This window comes from Camelus bactrianus, chromosome X (assembly GCF_048773025.1).
Source record: "Camelus bactrianus isolate YW-2024 breed Bactrian camel chromosome X, ASM4877302v1, whole genome shotgun sequence".
Lineage (NCBI taxonomy): Eukaryota > Metazoa > Chordata > Mammalia > Artiodactyla > Camelidae > Camelus > Camelus bactrianus.
This window is the reverse complement of record NC_133575.1, coordinates 87744001-87766867: the sequence shown is the minus strand read 5'-3', so window position 1 is coordinate 87766867 and position 22867 is coordinate 87744001. Positions and strand designations below refer to the sequence as shown.

The 22867-nt window shown below is 36.0% G+C and overlaps 2 protein-coding genes across 2 annotated transcripts in view; one reads left to right on the top strand and one right to left on the bottom strand.

Annotated features, from left to right (window-relative positions):
• The window catches only part of TRPC5 (transient receptor potential cation channel subfamily C member 5), a 236460-nt gene extending 227127 nt beyond the window's left edge, over nucleotides 1-9333 (top strand). The window contains exon 11 of the mRNA XM_074359488.1: nucleotides 32-9333. Coding sequence (XP_074215589.1) covers nucleotides 32-727 — 696 coding nt within the window. The 3' untranslated portion in view covers nucleotides 728-9333. The remainder of the gene's footprint in view (nucleotides 1-31) is intronic.
• A 153-nt stretch (nucleotides 9334-9486) lies between these two features.
• The window catches only part of ALG13 (ALG13 UDP-N-acetylglucosaminyltransferase subunit), a 72913-nt gene continuing 59532 nt past the window's right edge, over nucleotides 9487-22867 (bottom strand). Inside the window, 1 exon segment of the mRNA XM_074359487.1 lies at nucleotides 9487-21978. Within this exon segment, the coding sequence (XP_074215588.1) occupies nucleotides 21713-21978 (266 nt within the window). The 3' untranslated portion in view covers nucleotides 9487-21712.

The window sequence follows — 22867 nt, the reverse complement described above, 5'->3', positions numbered from 1 at the left end:
TTAACGTAACGTGTCTTCTCTCTTGCCCTAGGAATTAAAGCAAGACATCTCCAGCTTTCGCTATGAAGTGCTTGACCTCTTGGGAAATAGGAAGCACCCCAGGAGAAGTTTTTCCACTAGCAGCACTGAACTCTCCTCTCAGAGGGATGATACCAATGATGGCAGTGGTGGGGCTCGGGCTAAATCCAAGAGTGTCTCTTTCAATTTAGGCTGCAAGAAAAAAGCCTGTCACGGGCCACCTCTCATCAGGACCATGCCAAGAGTTGGTGGTGCCCAAGGGAAGTCAAAAGCTGAGCCATCAAGCAAACGCTCCTTCATGGGTCCCTCTCTCAAGAAACTGGGTCTCCTATTCTCCAAGTTTAATGGTCATATGTCTGAACCCAGTTCAGAGCCAATGTACACCATTTCTGATGGAATCGTTCAGCAGCACTATATGTGGCAGGACATCAGATATTCTCAGATGGAGAAAGGGAAAGCAGAGGCCTGTTCTCAAAGTGAAATTAACCTCAGTGAGGTAGAATTAGGTGAAGCCCGGGGCGCTGCTCAGAGCAGTGAATGCCCTCTAGCCTGTTCAAGCTCTCTTCACTGCGCATCCAGCATCTGCTCCTCAAATTCTAAACTTTTAGACTCCTCAGAGGATGTATTTGAAACTTGGGGAGAGGCTTGTGACCTGCTCATGCACAAATGGGGTGATGGACAGGAAGAACAAGTTACAACTCGGCTCTAAGTCAAGCCGTTATCACCTATTCTGGAACTCAGAAAATTTCTAATTTCTTTGCTCTCAGAGGTGACATAGAATATGATTCCCTCACTGCCCTGCCCCCAGAAAGGAGAGTGAAACTCCTATTACTTTCACTGTCTTTTATAGCCACATTCTTCATTTTTGGTTCTTGTTATTATATTATTATTATTATTATATTATTATTATTATTATTATTATTATTATTACTACTACTACTACTACTACTACTACTACTACTACTACTATTATTTGCCTTTTTATACCTATAAACACTAAGTCCATTTCACAACCAACTGAAGGGGTGTTTGCGCCTAATCAGCAGAGGTGCAGTCGGGTGCTTAACCCTTTGGCTTTGCTTTTCTTACCCTTGCTTCCTTGAAGCTCCAGGTGCCACTTTGCTACTGCTGCTGCCGCACAGATTCCTGACCTTCCTCAGGATCTCACACCATTTCCCCACAGGGCTGAGAGATGAGCTCAGCAGTCCCCACCAGCTATTAGATAAGGCAAACTAACCTGCCTCTCTTTGTTGCCCTTCAGTGCTCCACGCTGCCCATTCTGGTTCAATGAACAGCATCAAAGGGAGACTGAATAGACTCCAAAGAATTGTCAGCTTGTGGCTTCTAGGTATAACTGGCCTTCATGTTGTTTTTGTTTCTAAACACTACTTCTCCTTATTGTGGGGGCTGTTGAATTTTTGTTTCTGAAATATGTTACCTTCCTAATGTGTGCCAATGAATATTTACCCCATAGTATATGTCGTATCTAATAAGTTAGTGAATTCCTTTCCTGTGTTTGTGTATTTCAGTTAGCTGACTACATTTTAAAATTTGATAGCATCAAGATTAGTATTTAGGATGTGTACTGTTTTTAAAAACTTCTATTGCACTCTAACCAATAGTCACTACATCTCATATATTGGCAAGAAAAAATAATTAGCTGGTATATTTATAGGGTCCTATCTACTGTTGATAGTTTTAATCATTGCTATCAAGAGCATTTCTAAAAGCCTGGATTTGAAAATATTTTTTATCAGAAAAATATCTTGTTGAGGTATCGGAATCTGAAAACAGCATCTTCATTTTAATTAATTGCTTTCTGATAAAACAACAATAAAACAATTTTAGGTCTAGATAACCTGATTCAAGTTGCAGTTTTAATATTCACTGGGGGCAGTGGAATTGCATGTGTAAACTTATGTTAGATATATAACAACCCTAGTGAATTCATGGAACTATAAACATGATCCAAATTCTACTGAATTCAAAGAATTCAAAGAAAACTGAATCTAGACATCCAAACAATTTTCCACAGCTTAAGACTGCCTCATCAGAATACAAAGGTGAAGGTTAAAAAATGAAGTCCCTTATGCATATGGCCATCATGTCAGACCTGGTAACCACCGAGCAATAACATACTGAAAGGGGTAGTTTTTACCAGAGTTAGCACAAAGACATCTACAACTTACACTGTACCATGTAACATGAAATAGCCCAAGGTCTGGGTCCTGAAGATTAATGTGTAGCTCAAAAAAGTGAGATTTAATTAGTTATCACCCTGTTCTTACAAATGTCAGCAGTAACAGAAAACCATCTAAATTCATACGTATACTTTCTGGCAAAACTAAGTGAAATGAAGTATTTTCAAACAATGCTAATATGCCTCCAAAATAGTTTTTGACAGTGTAGTTTCTGTTCTTTGAATTGATTCCCATTTCCAGCACTAGCTTCAGTGACTGATGGTCAAAATATCCCACCTGAAAAAGACACAAACTGGGGGTGAGGAGGAAACAAGAGGTGTTGAAGAACAAAGCTCACATCCATGAAGAAGTGATCAAGAGAACAAGGTGCATCAAGAGCCATTTGGCAAGAGAGTGTCACAAGATAATTCCTTGATTATATCTGAAGTGATCATTTACTCAAATCCAACTTCTCTCCTGCTTCGCTAAGTGGGACTATCATAAATGGCCCTGATACCAGTAACAGGTTACTTTCCAGAAGGAAGGTTTCTAAAGTTAGACTCAAACTTCCCAACTGTCAAATTCACTCTGAATAATAAATAGCACCCAGGCTACATTCCTAACTCATACTGATGGCACCAAAAACCAATACATGGCCTTATTTCATCAAAAGAAAAAGATACCTTTCTCACAAACGCATGTGCTTGTGATGGCCTAGGTCTAATTGTTCTGGCAGTTACTTTACCAATTTGTCAGAAAACAAGGGTAGCCAGACATAGAGCCATGCTCCAAAATAAAGTTTACTCTAAATTATCTTCTAAAGAGAGAATATGTATAAATCACAATAGCCAATCTCTACTACTAAAAGAAACCAGTGTCATATTTCGTGGGCAGTACATTCTTTTCCAGATTTTCTCAGGGTTATTGTCTTTGTGATTTGGGCTTAAGACTTCACTAGCTATGCTGAGGCCTAGCTCTGTTGAGGACTGAGACCATTTAGCTGTTAAAGCCCATCAGCTATTGTCCTAACTTCCATGATGGTGACACCAACATTTTTATTAACTGTAACTAACAGAAAGTAGGAAGGGAAAACGATTTGTGTTCACCTCTCTACTCACTGGATCAGCTACTATCAGGAAAGGTATTTCAAATCAAATGCTTAAGTATGTCCTCTGACCCCGAAGAAGGTATAAGCCAACTTGAGGGTAAACTTATAAACATAAAAAGTTAGAGGTAATAGAGAACCTTAGTGAGGATCTACTTGATTCCAACCTCATATTTTACAAATAGAAAAAAAAAAAAGGCCCAGAAAAAGATAATGACTTGCTCAAGGTCACAGAGCCAGTCAATAAACCCAAATTTTCTAGATCATAGAAATGACAGCATTAAGTACATATTGTTATATGTAGATATGGAAGTTGAATGGCCACAATAGATACCTTTTTGTCCATTTGCCCAAAATGCCGTAACTGCACAAATTTCAGACTGCCATGTTTAAATGTAAAGTAAAAAATGTACTCCAAACTCAAATATAAATGGTACAAGTATCACTTACTGTTTAAGTATCCATACCATGCTTCACCTCTGTTACAGCTGACTTTCTTATCACTTCTGGACACCTGTATTTACTTAATTACATTAAGTTTCCCTGATAACTAGTAAGGGTAAAAATATCACAAAGAAAATATCAGTTATATTAGAAAATGGGCATTGTTAAAATAGATTCGCCATTTCAGGCTTTAAGTCTAGCAGCGTACAAAGATAAAGAAAAGATTCCAAATTCAAAGCCATCATTTTTGGAAGATACCAAGTTTTACAGGGATATAAATGCTCCAAGTCATACTTCTGTTCTCTTACATAGAAATATTGAAAATTTTCCAGTTCTTTCTGCCTCTAATAGTCATTTTCCATTCCACTGTGACCTAATTTATGCTATTTCAGCTAAGTCCAAAACATCTAAACATCCGCCTGCAATTTGACTAAAGATTAAAAAAAAAAACAACTACAGCCTCTACCTTTTGAATGACTTAAAAATAAACAAATACGTTTCCATTAAGACCTTTATAGTTCTTATGGCAGTGCAAAACCTCCCCCTGCAAATTTCATTGAGAATTTCAGTGAAAAATATGAGTTGATCCTTTAGCCAGAAAATATAAATAACCATTTGACATTCATACTGCCTTGTGGGTGAGACTCAGGTACTGTTCTGACTAAAAGTTTATGTGGCCCAGACTTTGGTTTGTTAAATCATCAGGTAAAAAGTACCTGCAGTTTGGGAGACATTTTTTCTTGTTTAAAAGTACACAAGAAAAATTGATCATATTATTTTTGTAATCAAGTTTCCAGAACAGTGTTACTAAACAGATTGCTTGTTATAAACAAAACCAATATAAGTTGATGTGATTGTTTGGATCACTTAAATAACCTCTCCATACCTACTTGTCAGCTCCTCCCAACCTCAAACCCTGTGGCTGTGCCTCAAATCTATAGGTATTTTAGATTGTTTCTTAGGCTTGTTTTATCTAGATAATTGTTCCAAATATCCACTTTGTTGGTCGTAGAGCTAGCCATTGGGAACCAAGTACCCCAATTCAACGTGAGCATTACTTTAGTACAAAGTGTTGTTTCTACTGTGTCTCCAATGACCCTTTCCATCACTTTTTCCAACAGATGTGAGCTTTGGCTTGCATTGCTTTTCGGGGATGTTTGTAAAAGTTAGAAACTTGTCTGTGTACACACACACGCGCGCGCAGTGAGAGTTAATAGTATTTGATTGATCTGACTTGGCCCTTCATCCCTTTTGGTAATTACTAAATCATTTGAAAAGAAGGGGGAAGAGGAAAAAGTTCAATGGAAAGAAACTTCCTGGGATGTAGTTAGGCATTGCTGCAATGAACTGCTGTAGTACAACTGTTAATACTGAGAGCTCTCAGGATTTGGGGTTTCTGGTTTGAAGAAAAAATTAAGCTTGTAAGTCAGAAGAAAAAAACCTACCTGTAAAAATAAAAATACACATTTTGGTGAATTAAGTAAGTCTGCATATTTCAGATTTATTGCATACTTGGGATGTTACTATTCCTATATCGGTATGTGGCCTAGGATTTCCATCTATCTGCTGCATAGTGGTCCAGACAAGGTGCTGGTAGGCAATTTAGAGAGCTTTCCTTTTAGAAGTTGAATGTTTATTAAGAAACAAAGGAATTAACTGCTGGAATTATACAGGCAGCAGGCCAGGGTGCTCTAGCATTTTTAAGCTCAGTATTTGTTTTATTCCCACTCTAGAGTGGATCTGTATGTTATCCTTGTTAGTTTATTGGCTCTAAGTTGTGGTCTTTCTTTTTCTGAAGATATATCATCAGTGTTTGTGGTAGTCAACAGACATGTACATATTAAGAATTATTAATGCTTAAATATGAAATTAAGTGGAATGCCTTTTTGCCAAAAGCTTCTTACCTGATGTGAAAGTTGTGAAAACTCTGTAGAAACTTCCTGTCGCTACACAAACGAAAGGCAATTTCTGTAGTAACAAAAAGAGCCTGCAACTTCTGGCCATTGTAATCAACCTTCATAAATCCATGATTGTAGCTCACATCTGCCCTAACCTCATCACTCACCCTCAAAAAGGAAAGCCTTCTTTACAACTCCAGATGACTTGATAGAGCCAAAAAAGACTACATGAAGAAGAATGGCCTGCAGTGTGAAGGCCAATTTCATCAACGTTCAGAATATTTTGCCCTTTGAATTTATTGATGAGCAGGTTCCAGGACAACTAACATCCCAGTAGCTGCACTTCAACACACGCACACACATATATACTAAGACATTATCCTTGGTGGTAGTGTGCCTTTTATTTTAGCCTAAGGTGGTCAACCACGTGCAAGTACAGTTGAGCTGGGCTTGGCCATTTTATGTTTTTCCCCACAAAGTTCAATATATCCCAGAATACTCATTGCCATCGATTGCCTTCCAACCTAGAAACTCTCTTGACGGTTCTCTTATCTTACACAACCCTTAAAACTTACCCTTGGCTGACAAGACAAAAAATGAGGCTTTGGATTTTTATGGGGAGTGCTTGAGGTACTTAGACGGTGATGGTAAAGAAACAGATAGAAAAGCTTTCAAAGTAAGGACCAGTATGAATAAGCACTTTATAACACAGGGCTAAATCACCACACTGTCAAACTTTTCAGATGACCAAATTGAGGTGGAGTTCCATGATTAAAAAAAAAAAAGGAGTTTCTGGATTAAAACATTAACATCATCATTTTCTCCCTCAACAAAATTCAGAAGTGCAGCAGTATATGAAAGCTAGCTCTGAACAAACTGTAAAACATTGTTCAAAGGCTAATGAGTTATATTCAGGTTGAATTTCAGATCATAGCATGTTCTTACCTAGTGATCACTGTATTCCTAAAGTCAACACATCAGATCCATAGTAAGGTTACATTTTAAACTGTGCAATATAATTGATTGACTTTTATAAATATACATACATGACCAATTACTGAAACAGTTGAGTTTTTCAAATTTTACCTAAGAAATAAAATGAATTTCCCAAAACTACGTAAGAGAACTAAAAGGTAAAAGGGGAGACTGGTATAGAAGAAATTTAGATTCTTTATCTGTCATACTTTTAGCCTCATAAATTTGGAATAAACATAAAGTGAGATTATAAAATGAGACTGATATTTTCATAAACATGGCAGCATTAATGTGCCCAAATGAATGCTGTTCTTCATAGTAGTCACCTTAAGCTGTGCCCATATTCAAATGCTGACATTACTCTTACTCAAACCATTGGGGACTTCCGCTTTTGGGATTTGGTTCAAAATCCACAATACAACTTCTGAATATCCCCAATGTTAGAAAATCATAATCCTATAAAATTCTTAGAAATAGTCAAAACTAATTTAGATCTATATTTGGTTAAAAAAATTGGTTGACCAAGCTGAGTTCTACTTTTTCTTGTAAAAAATATTTTTCAAGTGCTGTCACACAATAGGCACTTTGACAGGGACAATTATAAAATAACAATTTCTTGTGGGGTTTTGTGAAGTGACCTGAAACTGCTCTTTGGAGTTCGCTTTTTTCCTTATCAACTTTATTGAGGAATAATTTGTATACAATTACCTGCATCCATTTAAAGTGCACAATTCAATGAGTTTGCACAGTTGTATACACCCCTAAAACCATCTCCAAAATCAAGATGTAAAAAGTTCTGTCACCCTTAAAAGAGTCCTTGTTCCTCTTTGCAGTCTAGAATCTAGTTTCAAACATGCTTGAACAGTGGCAGCCTTACTGGATTAAGTTTATAGCCTTCCAAGGAGGAAACATTAAGGAACACCACATTTAGACATAGAACCTCCACTGAGTTGGGAACAATCATAATGGCTTAACCGTTCAAATAGTCATGTTTAAACAGTAAAACACATTCCAAGTTCCAATGGTGAGTTAGTTTCCCAAACCTTATTTGATCCATAAGAAATGACACTTTATAATGCAGAGGCTCTGACAACTAGGCTGTTAGCAGAAAAAAGGGCCAGGAAGGAAATGCCTCAGCCTTTCTAGAAAATTGAGGGGAGGGTTTTGGACTCAGAAGGAACTCTGGTAGCAAAAGTAGGAGGTGGCTCTTAATGGGAGGGTGGCAGCATTAGCTGAATTTTCAGATCATTTGAAAACCACATGTTCACACTAGGTATTTCCTGTAAAAGATCTAGCCATATTATTTAAAGTACAGATTCATCCATTTGTACATCTTGCAGGACTTTCTTTTACAACACAGATTAAGCGATCAGTTTAAACAACCAAAGCAATGTAGCCCCGCTGTCCAATAAGCAGAGTGATTACTGTGCTTAGTATTCTTGGGCAGGAGAAGCAGTGAGAATTTTTGAGTGTTTAACAGGATTCATTGGAACTAGTGGCAAGAAAATGAGTGTTGTGTGAGCTCAAGAGGAAACTCCTAAACCCAAAGAATTAACATATTAGTCTGTAGTTTTCTTAATGTTTAAGGCAATCCAATTTGATAAATTAACTTAAAGTTTGTAACTGTTCAAATTACTCCTCTAACATAGTAAAATTAAACCCAAATGTTCTCTTATTTTAACTATAAAGACAAAGACCTTCTCAAGGACATTTCAGTTCAGGTAAGGATAAACAAGCACATCCTTCTCAAATGAAAGCAATTTTGCCTGTTTCCTATTACATAGGAATGCACATCAGTGGTAGGATTCAAGAAAACATCACTATTTAAACTCTTCACAGGATTCTATGTCAAGACTTCTCAAAAATGGAAGTCTGAAATTAAGGAAGAGAAATTTCTTCCTATTCAAAACAATGAATGTAGTTTGGAGCCAACATCTGATAGAAAATAAAGAATACTTTTAGAAAACACAGAAAACTAACTTTCTTAGCCTAGTTTGAGACTCCAATCACACATCATCATACAGAAAATGTATACATCAAACTTAAGGTTAAAATTGTATCTCCTGAACTTAATTATGGAAAGGGCAAATTCCAAATGTGTTTCTGTAAGTGGTATTTTGGCTTTGCAGACTACTATTTTAAAAGCTAAAACCTTCTTGAGTAACTATTACTTAAATATTTTCTGTAAGAAGTGCAAAGTTACTGTCATCCTTAAATGTGTTAAAAAGAATCTTGCACAATAAAATGACTTTGTGTATTTTTAGCTTCAGTATAAACAAAAATAAAGCATTTACTTTTTTTCCCCTGAAATGCATGGCTGCTCAGATTTAAGGTGCTTTGTTCCTCCCTTTTCCAACATAATCATTTATAGCCATCTATTATTAATAAACATTTATGAACAACAATGGATTTTACACTATAATTCAACCAGTAGACACACTTAAGGGAGACCTCCACAGTCCAATATATTTGGAAAAGTAGATGACTGAGAATAAGCATATTAATAACATTATAACTTTTACATTTCCCATTAAGCAAAGCTTAATATTAAATATTTAGAAAATTTAATAAGCACTCATAAAGAACTTTGAGGTAAGGACATGAAGGGACTATAAAGCTACAGCTTACAACACTGACAGACCTTATGGGCCTTATCCCGAAAACTTTTTAGTATCCATAATATGATACATGTTATATAGAACAGTTTGAATGTGTAGGTCAGTGAGAAGACACATAACTTGAGTCATTATTAAACAAGCATAATTTGAGTAAATTTAGGTGATATTTTCTCAAGTATCAGTTGATGTAAGGTTTTTTTTTTTTTGCAGTCATGGACTTTTCAGCAATTAGCTTTCCCCAAATTAAGTCAGATTCTGAAGTCTTACTTTTATTTTACTCATTAACATTAACTTTTAGGCTTTCAGAGTACTGGTTAGCAAACCAAGACAGCTTAACTTTTAGCCAAATAAGTCACAAGTCCCGGCCTAATTATTTTAAGTATGACTGGGTGTATAACATTTACACATTGGTTAGATAAGACAATTAAAAAGGCAGTAATATATCTGAAAAAGATATGTAACCAGCATATGCAAAGAACTCCTATGACTCAATAATAAAACCACAAACAATTTGAACACATTTCAAAAAGAAATACATACAACTGGTAAATAAGCACATGTAAAGGTGCTCAACATAGTCACGGAAATGCAAATTAAAACCACAATGAGATACCAATTACTACAAACCCACCAGAATGGCTAAAATCAAGAAGAATGACACCACCAAATGTTGACGGGGATGAAAAACAACTGGAACTCTCATATACTGCTCCAAAGCATTACAGAGAAAATTGCAGACTTGAAGTACCCTTCAACCCTTAACATTTCAGCATGCATATTGTTAACTATAGTTCAGTATTTGTCAAAGTTTCTTTTTTTTTCATTTTTAAAGGTTCTTTTCTTTCTGAGGTAAAGTTTACATGCAGTGAAAATACTTCCCGGGAGTATAAAATGGTACAATCACTTGGGAAAATGTCCTGCATTTCCTTACTAAACATATACCTATGACCCAGTAATTCCATTCCAAGAGGAATAAAAACATATGCCCACAAAAAGACTTCTACAAAAGTGTTCATAGCAGCTTTAGTCATATCTAAAAACTGGAAATGGCCCAGGTGTCCATCTATAAGAGACCGAGTAAACAAACAATGACATAGCCGCACAATGAAATGCTGCTCAGCAATAAAAAGTACTGACACACACAACATGGATGAATCCCAAATACCTTATGCTAAAGATGTCTTACACAAAGGAGCATATATTCTGATTCATTTACATACAGCTTGAAAAACAGAAACTATGATGGGGGAAAAATCAGAAGAACAGTGGTTGCCTAGGGGACAGGGACAGGGATGGGGAAGCAGGGATTGGGAAGAAGCATGAGGGAACCTTGAAAAAGCCTTCACAGATGTGTGATTTGCCAAAATTCATTGCATCAAACACTTAAGATTTGTGTATTTCACTGCATGTAAACTTTACCTCAAAAAGAAAAGAACCTTTAAAAATGAAAAAAAAAAGAAACTTTTAACAAATACTGAACTCTAGTTAACAATATGCATGCTGAAATGTTTAGGGGTGAAGGGTACTTAAGTCTGCAATTTTCTCTGTAATGCATCAAAAAATAGGATTTATAGGTGGATATGTGAAAAGGCAAGTGTAGTAAAATGTTAACTATAGAATATAGCTGGTGGATATACAGATGATCATTGCATAATTATTACAACTTTTCTTTATGTTTAAACATTTTCAAAATAAAACGTTGGGGAAAAAAAGTAAGCACTGAATAAAAGAAAAGAACTAGATTAACAAAAGCCAAATATACACCATGCTTCAAAACAGCTAGCAGCTAGGAGGAGGAATAACTTCTTGGGTAGTTGAAGCTATTTCAGCAGAGCAAAATGAATGAAAGAAAATTAAAACAAAGCTCAACTGCTGCAGCAAGTAAAACAACTGAATATAAAATAGGTTGCTTTTTTGTAAGGCTATACATGTAGTAGAACTTTTCTTTCTTTATTGTGGTAATAAGAACATTTACCATGAGATTATCCTCTTAACTGATTTTTAAGTGTACAATACAATATTGTTAACTATAGACACAATGCTGTACAGCAGATCTCTGAAACTTATCTTGCATAACCGAAATTTACCAAGATAAAAATTGTCACTTTGATCTGGCTAATATCAACAAGGAAATAAAACAGTTTAAGAACTTTAGTACCCTAGTATTAGGGTGGAATTGTTTTCTACAATTCTGCAAATGATTTGAAAAACCTGTATTATTTAATTTAGAAAAAGGCACCAGATATGCAAGGAAAGATTCACTAGTTGATTAGGTGATGGGACTGATCACCCATATAACACCAATAAATCAATACTATCATTAATGTTTAGATCTTAACATTTTTATTTATTGATTGACCTGAATTCATAAAAACTGATTCAGTTTAATCTCAATATTGTTGAATCATCCCCCTATCCCTCACAGAAGGTTTAGTCAGTGGCAGGAGCCACAAATAGCTCTTCAACAATAAAGAACTTCCTGGTTTTCAAGCTCCCCTCTGGAAGCCATAAGGAGAGAAGTAAACTCAAAAGTGGTGGTGATTCGAAGATGGTAGAGTAGAAGGAACCTGAGCTCATTTCCTCTTACGAATACACTACCACCACAACTGACTGCTGAACAACCACTGATAAAAAGACTAGAATCTACCAAAAAAGATCTTCTACAACTGGAGACATAAAGAGGGAACCACAGCAGGACAGCAGGAGAGGCACACTCACAATATAATTGGGTTCCATATCCCCTAGGTGGGCAGCCCACCTGGAGAATAATTATGTTGCAGAGGTTCTCCCATGGGAGCGAGAGTTCTGAGCCCCCACATGAGACACCTCAGCCTAGGGTTCTGGCATCAGGAGGAGGAGCTCCGAGAGCACTTGGCTTTGAAAGCCAGTGGGGTATACCTGCAAGAGCTCCATAGGACTAGGGGAAAGAGAGACTTCATGCTTAAAGAGCACATGCTAAATCTCACGTGCACCAGGACCAAGGGTCGAAGAAGTGATTTCATGGGAGTTTGGGATAGACCAGCCTGCTGATCTTAGATGGTCTCTTGCAGCGGTGGGGGGTGGCAGTGGCTCACCCCGGGGACATAAAAGCCGGTGATCGACACTGGAGAGTATCAGGGAGTATTCATCTGAATAAACTCTTCGGGAAGGTGACATCTTGCTTGGGTCATTAGCACCAAGACCTGGCCCCACCCAACAGCCTGTACACTTAAGTGCTGGGGCATCTCAGGCCAAACAACTAACTGGTGGGAACACAGCTCCAGCCATCAGCAGACAGGCTACCTAAAGATTTCCTGAGCCCATAGCCACCTCAAGGCATGCCCCTAGACACTGCCCTGCCCACCAAAGGGCTAGGAACCAGTGTCACCCACCAGTGGGCAGGCACAGGCCCCTACCACCAGGAAGCTTACACAAGCCTTTAAAACAGCCTCACCAGGGGGAAGACACCAGAAGCAGGAAAATTATGACCCCACAGCCTATGGAACCAAATCCACAAATGCAGGCCAGACCCTACCCTGGGACTAGCTGGCTCCTGGCCCTTGGGTGATGAGAAGGGAGTACACTGCTGGAACACATAGGACGTCCCCTACAGAAGGCCACTTCTCCAAGGTCAAGAAACGTTAATTAACCCACCACATAATAAAAATACAAATAGAAATTTAGACAAAATGAGGCAGCAGCAGATTATGTTCCAGATGAAAGAACAAGATACAACTCTAGAAGAACTAAGTGATATGGACATAGGCAACCTACCTGAGAAAGAGTTCAGAGTACTGGGGTGAAGATGATCCAAGAACTCTGGAGATAAATGGATGCATAGAGAGAGAAGTTAGAAGTTTTTAACAAAGAGTTTGAGAATATAAAGAACAACCAAGCAGAGCTGAAGACTACAGTAACTTAAATGAAAAATACTAGAAGGACTCAATAGTAGACTAAATAAAGCAGAAGAATGGATCTGCGAGCTTGAAGGCAGAATAGAGGAAATCACTGCCACAGGACAGAAAAAAAGAATGAAAAGAAATGAGGACAGTTTAAGAGACCTCTGGGACAATATCAAGTGCACTAACACTTACAATATAGAGGTCGCAGAGGGAGGAGAGAGAAAGGACCTAAGAAAATATTTGTAGAGATTAATAGCTGAAAACTTTCCTAACATAGGAAAGGAAACAATTGCCCAAGTTCAGGAAGTGTAGAGAGTTCTACACAGGATTAACCCAAAGAAGAGCACACAGAGGCACACGGTAATCAAACTGACAAAAATTAAAGATAAGGGAAAAATATTAAAGGTATCAAGAGAAAAGCAACAAATAACATACAAAGGAACTCCCTTAGGTTATCAGCTGATTTTTCAGCAGAAACTCTGCAGGCAAGAAAGCAGAGGCATGATATATTAAAAGTGATGAAAGGGGAAAACCTACAATCAAGAATACTCTACCCAGGAAGACTCTCGTTCAGATTTGACTGAGAAATCAAAAGCTTTACAGACAAGCAAAAGCTAAAAGAATTCAGCCCCACCAAACCAGTTTTACAACAAATGCTAAATGAACTTCACTAGGCAGAAAAGAAAAGGCCACAACTAGAAACAAGAAAACTACAAAATGGAAAAGCTCACCAGTAAAGGCAAACATAAAGATAGGAAATCAACCACACAAATTAATAGGGAAGTTAAAAGACAAAAGTAGTAAAATCACCTGTATCCACAATAAACAGTTAAAGGATACACAAAATAGATGTAAAATATATTAAAATCAGTAATAGTGAAGGAGGAGCATACAAATGCAGGATATTTAAAATGCATTTGAAATTAAGAGATCAGCAACTTAAAATGATCATGTATATACAGACTGCTATATCAAAACCTCATGGTAACCGCAAACCATAAATCTACAATAGACATACACACAAAAAAAGAAAGAGGAATCCAAACATAACGCTAAAGATAATCATCAATTCACAAGAGAACAAAAGAAGGAAGGGGAACAAAAGACCTACAAAAACAAATCCAGTGTATGTATATGTGATTGTTGTATGGATACAAAAACAAGACCCATATATATGCTATCCATTTGGTAATTTATTGTAATGGAAATCAAAAGAAAGCTGGAGTAGCAATATGTATATCAGACAAAATAGACTTTAAAATAAAGACTGTTACAAGAGACAAAGGACGCTATATAATGATCAAGGGATCAATCCAAGAAGAAGATATAATAATTGTAAATATATATGCACCAAACATAGAAACATCTCAATATATACGGCAACTGTTAACAGACATAAAAGGAGAAATTGACAGTAACACAATAATAGTGGGGGACCTCAACACTACATTTAAATAAATGGACAGATCATCCAGACCAAAAAAAAAAATAAGAAAACACAGGTCTTAAATGACACATTAGACTAGATGGACTTAATTGATATTTATAGAACAGTTCATCTGAAAGCAGCATAATACACATTCTTCTCAAGTGCACATGGAACTTTCTCTAAAATAGATCACATGCTGGGCCAAAAAGCAAGCCTCAGTAAACTTAAGAGAACTGAAAAACTTGAAAAAACTGAAAAACTCCATGTTTTTGTGGGGTTTTTTGAAGTTTTTTTTACTTATAGTTGATTTTTTAATCTCAGAGTGCTGTGGTCAGAAAAGGTGCTTTATACCTTTTCAAAAATCAAGAAATCAAAAAATACCTACAGACAAATGAAAACAAAAACAAAATGATCCAAAACTTATGGGAATCAGCAAAAGCAGTTCTAAGAGGGAAGTTTATAGAGACACAAGCTAACCTCAGGAAACAAGAAAAATCTCAAATAAACAATCTAACCTTACACCTAAAGCAACTAGAGAAAGAAGAACAAACAAAATATAAAGTTAGTAGAAGGAAAGAAATCATAAAGATCAGAGCAGAACTAAATGAAATAGAGACTAAAAATAGAAAACATCAATGAAACTAAAAGCTGCTTCTTTGAAAAGATAATCAAAAATTGATAAACCTTTAGGCAGACTCATCAACTAAAAAAAGGAGAGGACCCAAATCAAAAAAAATCAGAAATGAAAAAGGAAAAGTTACAACTGAGACCAGAGAAATGCGAAGGACCATAAGATACTATTACAAGACACACCAATAAAATGGACAACCTAGAAGAAAGGGACAAATTCTTTCCCAGGACCAGATGGCTTCACAGGTGAATTCTACCAAACATTTAAAGAGTTAACACTTTTTCTTTTGAAACTATTCCAAAAAATTGCAGAGGAAGGAATACCTCCAAATTCATTCTATGAGGCCACAATCACCCTTATACCAAAACCAGACAAAGATATCACAAAAAAAGAAAATTACAGGCCAATATTACTGATGAACATAAGATGCAAAAATCCTCAACAAAACACTAGCAAACTGACTCTGACAATACCTTAAAAGGATCATACACCATGATCAAATGGGATTTATTCCAGGGATGCAAGGATTTTTCAATATCAGCAAATCAATCACTGTTACATGCCACACTAACAAACTGAAGAATAAGAATTGTATGATCATCTCTATAGATGCAGAAAAAGCTTTTGATAAAATTCAACATCCATTTGATAAAAACTCTCCAAAAAGTGGGCATAGAGGGAGCATACCTTAACACAATAAAGGCCATATATGACAAACCCACAACTACATCACACTCAATGGTGAAAACCTGAAAGCATTCCCTCTAAGATCAGGAACAAGACAAAGATGCCCTCTCTCACTACTTTTATTCAACATAGTTTTGGAAGTGCTAGCAACAGTAATCAGAGAAGAAAAAGAAATAAAAGGAATACAAATTGGAAAGGAATTAGCAAACTGTCAAGGTTTGCAGACGACATGATACTATACACAGAAAATCCTAAAGAAGCTACCAGAAAACTACTAGAGCTCATCAACGAATTCAGTAAAGTTGCAGGATTCTGAATTAATACACAGAAATATATTGCATTTCTATACACTAACAAGAAATATCAGAAAGAGAAATTAAGGAAGCAATCCCATTTACCATCACATCAAAAAGAAAAAAGATATCTAGGAATAAACATATCTAAGGAGGCAAAAAGACCTGTACTCGGAAAACTGTAAGACACTGATGAAAGAGACTGAAGACGACACAAACAGATGGAAAGATACACTGTGTTTTTGGATTGGAAGAATCAATATTGTTAAAATGACCATGTTACCCAAAGCAATCTATAGATTCAATGCAATCCCTATCAAACTGCTAATGGCATTTTTCACAGAACTAGAACAAAAGAACTGTTAAATTTGTATGGAAACACAAAAGAGCCTGAATAGCCAAAACAATCTTGAGGAGGAAGAAATGAGCTGGAAAAATCAGGATCCCTGATTTCAGACTATACTACAAAGCTATAGTAATCAAAACAGCATGGCACTAGCCCAAAAACAGACATGTAGATCAATGGAAGGGGACAGAAAGTCCAGAAACAAACCCACGTACTTATGGTCAACTAATCTATGACAAAGAGGGCAAGAATATACAATGGAGAAAAGACAGTCTCTTCAGTAAGTGGTTCTGGGAAAACTGGACAGCTATATGTAAAAGAATGAAATGAGAACATTCTCTAATGCCATAAACACAAATATATTCAAAATGGATCAAAGACCTAAATGTAAAACCAGATACTATAAAATTCCTAGAGGAAAATAAACGCAGAACACTTTTTGATATAATTGCAGCAATGTTTTCTTTTGGATCCACCTCCTAGAGAATGGACATAAAAACAAAAATAAACAAATGGGAACTAATTAAACTTAAAAGCTTTTTCACAGCAAAGGAAATCGTAAACAAAATGAAAAGACAACCTACGGAATGGGAGAAAATATTTGCAAACACAGAGACTGACAAGGGATTAATTTCCAAAATATACAAGCAGTTCACACAGCTCAATATAAAAAAAAAAACCCAATCAAAAAATGGGCAGAAGACCTAAATAGACATTTCTCCAATGAAGATATATAGATGGCCAACAGGCACAAGAAAACATGCTCAACATTGCTAATTATTAGAGAAATACATATCAAAATTACAGTGAGGTATCACCTCACATTGTTCTGGATGGCCATCATCAAAAAAAGTCTACAAATAATAAGTGCTGGAGAGGGTGTGGAGAAAAAGGAACCCTCCTACGCTGTTGGTGGGAATGTAAACTGGTACAGCCACTATGGAGGACAGCATGGAGGTTCCTTAAAAAACTAAAAATAGAGTTACCGTATGATCCAGCAAACCCAATTCTGGGCATATATCTTGAAAAAAGAAAACTATAATTTGAAAAGATGCATGAACCCCAATATTCACAGCAGCACTATTTATGACAGCCAAGACATGGAAACAACCTAAATCTCCATCAACAGATGAATGGATAAAGGAAATGTGTACACACACACACACACAATGGAATACGACTCAGCCATAAACAAGAATGAAATGTCATTTGCAGCAACATAGATGGACCTAGAGATAATCATACTAAGTCAGTCAGACAAAGAAAGACAAACATCATATGATATCACTTACATATGAACCTGAAAAATGACACAAATGAACTTATTTACAAAACAGAAAGAGACTCACAGACAGAAAACAAACTTATGGTTACTAAGGGGAAGGGGCGGGGAGGGAGTTTGGGATTGGTAGATACAAATTATGTTCAGAACAGATAAACAACAAGGTTGTTCAGTGTAGCACAGGGAACTATATTCAGTGGCTTGTAACGAAAAAGAATAAAATGAAAAAGAATATATATCTGTATCTGTAACTGAATCACTATGCTGTACACCAGAAACTAATACAACATTGTAAATCAACTATACTTCAATTTTTTAAAAGTTCTTAAAAACGGTGGTGATTATTAGGGAAAAAGTGAAGTTGTAAAACCTGAAGTAGTTTACTCACCTCAATTGGTTTCAACTACATATAAATGTCATGGTTTAATATAATTTAGTTTTACAGGTAGCTAGTGAATATTCTTGAGAATTACAGAATTTTAAGAATTAGTTGCCTGTAGTACAGGTTTCCCCCAACCCCTAGAAATCTTAACAAGGGTACCTATGGACCTTATGTGACAGCGTCTCTAAAATCGTAGATGTTTATTTTCAGGATTCAAGGCAAAATGTTTAAAAACCTGAACTCTTACTAGCATAAACATTTACTCTCCAGACGGCTAGTTACCAAGGTAGTTTTTCTTTTACTATTAGAAAAATTTCAAACATAGAAGTAGATGGAATAACGAATTCAGGCTTCAACAGTTATTAACATGCAGCTAATCTTCTTTCATCTATAAACCCTAAACTCACATTATTTTGAGGTGATACAGATTTATCACGCTAAAGCAGTTTTAGTTGCACAGTAGGTAGTTACCTAAACTCAGGTCCATCCTTTCCTGAAGCTACATCTCTCCACATCCAGGCACCCCACACATTTCTGAAACTGTCTTTGATAATTGAGGCAGGAGAGAAGACAAGAATTCTAAATCAAGCTGCTCTGACTGAAATTTAACATTCTAGGTAAGATGGGGGAAACAAGAGGGTTGTCTTTTGCTGTATTAGTTCTGAATTTTTATTATAAATGGAAATGTAAATGGTTTCAAAGAGGTTTCACATAAAATGGACTAAATTTGTCCCAGATTTAGAAAAAATCTAGATTAAGTTCATGCATCATCTTCCTCCACTGGACTATTTCATTATTTATGGAGATTTATGTCTGAATTAAGTTCTGAATGTCTGGTGTTCACATAAAAAAACATGATTTGTTTGTTTATACTTTTATTTCCAAAGTGAATTAAAAGGTTGTCTTGATTATAGGCTTCAAGAAAATGAAAGATGCTTTAAATTCACAAGTCTTGAACTTCAACAGTAGAACAGATTCAATATTTTCATCTGCTCTTAATCAAGACAAAAAACCACAATCAGTTTTGAGAATAAATATATGCAGCATAAAAAAAAGAATTCTAACTGATTTTCCTCACTATGGAAAAGATTCAACTTTCTACCTTTGGTGTTCCCAGATTTATCTCAGGAAGGGAATGAAAGTAAAGAACAAACCACAGTGCCTTTATATCCTCTACCACCCAACAATTCTAAATGGATAAAATTTGGGTATAACAGCAGAGGAAAGACAGGATCTCTTCTGCAACATCAAGGGCAACAAAAGAGGTAATATGTAAAAAGTCTACCACTGTGTTCATACTATAGGTTGATTAAACATGTTAAGTCTTTGTTTTGTTTTTTTATTACCAGAAAAACCACCTCCTTTTTACCTGGAAGCTGCTTTCAAAAACCACTGCAGACTTCTGCAGCACTACAGGTTACCTTCACCCTTCCTACTCCCAAAACAATAGGAGGGTCAGGGCACACTCTTGATTACTTATTAGAAGTCTAATTTAAAGCATAAACAAGTGGACTATACTTGTATGATTTAAACAGACCATAAACTGGTAACAATTAGGTTGACCTTGGGTTTTTAACTTAATAACAAGCATCTCATTAAACTGTATTAATTAGTAATGGAAATCAAGGCAAGGCAGTAATCTACAAGTTTAAAATACAAACAAATCAACTGGAAGCCTAAGGCAAACATGCTTATCTCAAGACCACAAAACTTCCAGACCCACATTCTCAAGAAGCTAATTAGTGAACTACTGACAGCTGAAAATACAGGACAATCACTTGCCATGAGTTGTGTATAATTCAGAAATGCTAGCATATTTAAAAAATGTTGGAGAGGGATTGCTCCATGTTTCAAGCTTGACTAAAATAAACCTTTACTTAAAACATAAAGCAATTTGTAGGCTGCACAAGTTGAGAACCCAGGAAGTTAGCAGAGAAGCTAACATATTAATATACAGTTAGGCTGTTATAAAGATCAGTGCACTGTTGTCCATCTTTCTTTACTAAAGTTGTCAGATGCCAATTTGCAGAGCAACTTCTTACAATCAAGGATGCAAAAAAAGACACTACTAGTTCCATGTCTATTAATGAAGCAGAAGCCTTAACTAGAACACTGACTGATTTGAAACTCACTATTATCAATCATCTTGAGAACAATATATCGAAGACAGGATATCATCTTTGCAATGGGATTCCACTCTCTGTTCTTTCAGCTATTCAAGTAACTTGAGTCTTGAGGTCTCAAAAGGTTCTTTTTGCCTGGGGTGTAGCTAAAGGTGAGAAAGAATAGAATGCTTCACAAGAACAAATAACTTTTAAAGGAGGCAATATAAATAGGTTTTGTGGCAAAGAACACTTTTAAAATAGCTGTCTGTAGGTGAGATAGAGCAAAGCATTCATGAAGAATTACCCCTCAGAGAAGAACTGATCAATACAGAAAATCTTGTGGTCTTTGAGTAGATCAAAGGGAGAAGGGAGAAGGCAGAAAGGCTAATGAAATATGTCTCAGAAAGTCAGACTAGGCAGGTCTGGAGAGATACAAGGTAAATCCAAAAGCAAAAATTATAAGATTCAACAACTATTAGAAGTATAGAACAATGAGAAAGTAAGTCTAGATTAAAGTTTCATAAGGGAATTAACAGATTTAAAAAAAACAGAAATACAACTTAAAGGAACATTCTCAAGGGAAAATAACTAGATATGGTAATATGCATTGCAATGTGTTGAGACTAAATAACATTTCAACTGACCCTGCCAGCTCATGCTATAAATTCACATTTTTTGGCAACCAAAACACCAGGGGGGAAACATACTGGAACAATCAACAGTCTGGTACTCTTCCCTGCCATGAAAAAGCAAAAGAGAAGAAAATTTCACATTTTAGCAATTTTAAATGCTAATTTTTATTTACTGCTAACTGTGCAAAGGACATCAATTCAATACTGTGCAGTAAAAGTTACATAAATCCAATATTAAACGATAGCATATGGGATAAATCTAAATCAGAGCACCATGTGCCTTCGAAACTGATTAATATCATAGAACACAACTCAGTTCAGACAATTCCTAAATGTGAAGAGCTCTCTCATTTAATATTATTAAGTTAGTTACCCAGAAGCAAATGTTCTTGGTTTTGTTGTTTTATTTTCAAGAAAAAAGTAGAAGCTTTTCCAATTTTTCATGGTTTAATATGATGTATGACATCTGAACCAAGGAAATAGTTCTTATGATTTATTCCTTTTATCAATTGGTACCATCAGCTAATACAAAGTTGACAAGCTGGCTGACAGGAAAACAGCTGACTACAATGTGGTATGCTCAATATGGGGCTAGTTGTACATCCATCTCAATTTCCTTATTCACAACCCAACGTAATATTCCTTTAAAGTACTATTTTAAATCAAAAGATAAAATAACCTTAAAGACAAATACAATAGTAACCACTGTAACTATCTAAATCACTTAAACACTAACATAAAATACTTTTTAAAAAGCAAAACAGCAAGAAAAATGGCAGTGCAAGAATACTTAATACTGCTGCATCTTACATATTCTGAGGTACATAATGAGAAGCTGAGGGAGGTGAAGCAATATAGCCAAGTGGCCCAGGACTCATAGCACCATGAATTTGAGAAGAACCACCATATGCTGCACTGACTGGATGCCAGGGTGCAACATAAGGATAATCCGGCACAATAGGAAGGCAAGAATCAAAACCTGGCAAAGGTGGCTGCCCATAGGGATCTGACATCACTGGAAAATAGACTGCTCCATGAGGGACAGAGGCAGGGTCAGCATTTGGAAAAGTACCTGAAACAAAGAACACATACAGTACACGTCATATACAAAGATTAACTAAATATCAATATAAATGGATGTTCCTATAGGTAAAAATGAAATTTACCACTAACTATAAGAAAGATCATAGCAATTATAGCAGGAGCGCTTTAGAGATGAACATTAGTGACTAAAACAGGCTACTAAAAGATTGTATGAAAATTTCCTAATTAAAAAAATACATATGTGTGTACAACGTGTCAAATGTATTCTACCTATAGACAGCTATCTTTCTGGGATGATTTAGACTAAAATACATAAAGAAACATTCTCTGGAGTCATTCTAGTCAATTAAGTTCTTTTAAGAGTTGATCACAACTGTTATGAAATAGTTTTCCAGCATTAACACATACCATCCAGATAACCATTCTGTGTAACTTTAAGCAATTAAAAACTCAGGTGGTTTTACAGTCTAGTCTATACTTGAAGGTAAATTTCTGAAGAGCATCTTCTTTAGGACCAAACATTTAAGTGTCATCTCTTGAATGTCATTAAGATGCTAGCATAATTTTAATTTTACAGCACTTTCACTACCATGAATCAGTTTCGGTGATAACAAACGATGTTCCTACCTTATTACAGTGACTATATATTTTTTAAAAAGAGCCCTTCAAGTTAATTGGGATAACTTAAGATTAGTTCATTTTGTGAAATTAAGACAGCCATTGTCTTGTATTTACTACAGTTAAAAATAGCTCTATAAAAGGTATATGGTACACTGATACTTTAATTTTTATTTCCGTGGGCCACATCACACCACCACACGAGGGATAAGATTCTATAGTGCTAGTATTCCAAAACCATTAATATACTTTAAGAAAAGAGAGGAGAGGAAGAAAATTCACATTCCTCACGTGCACCA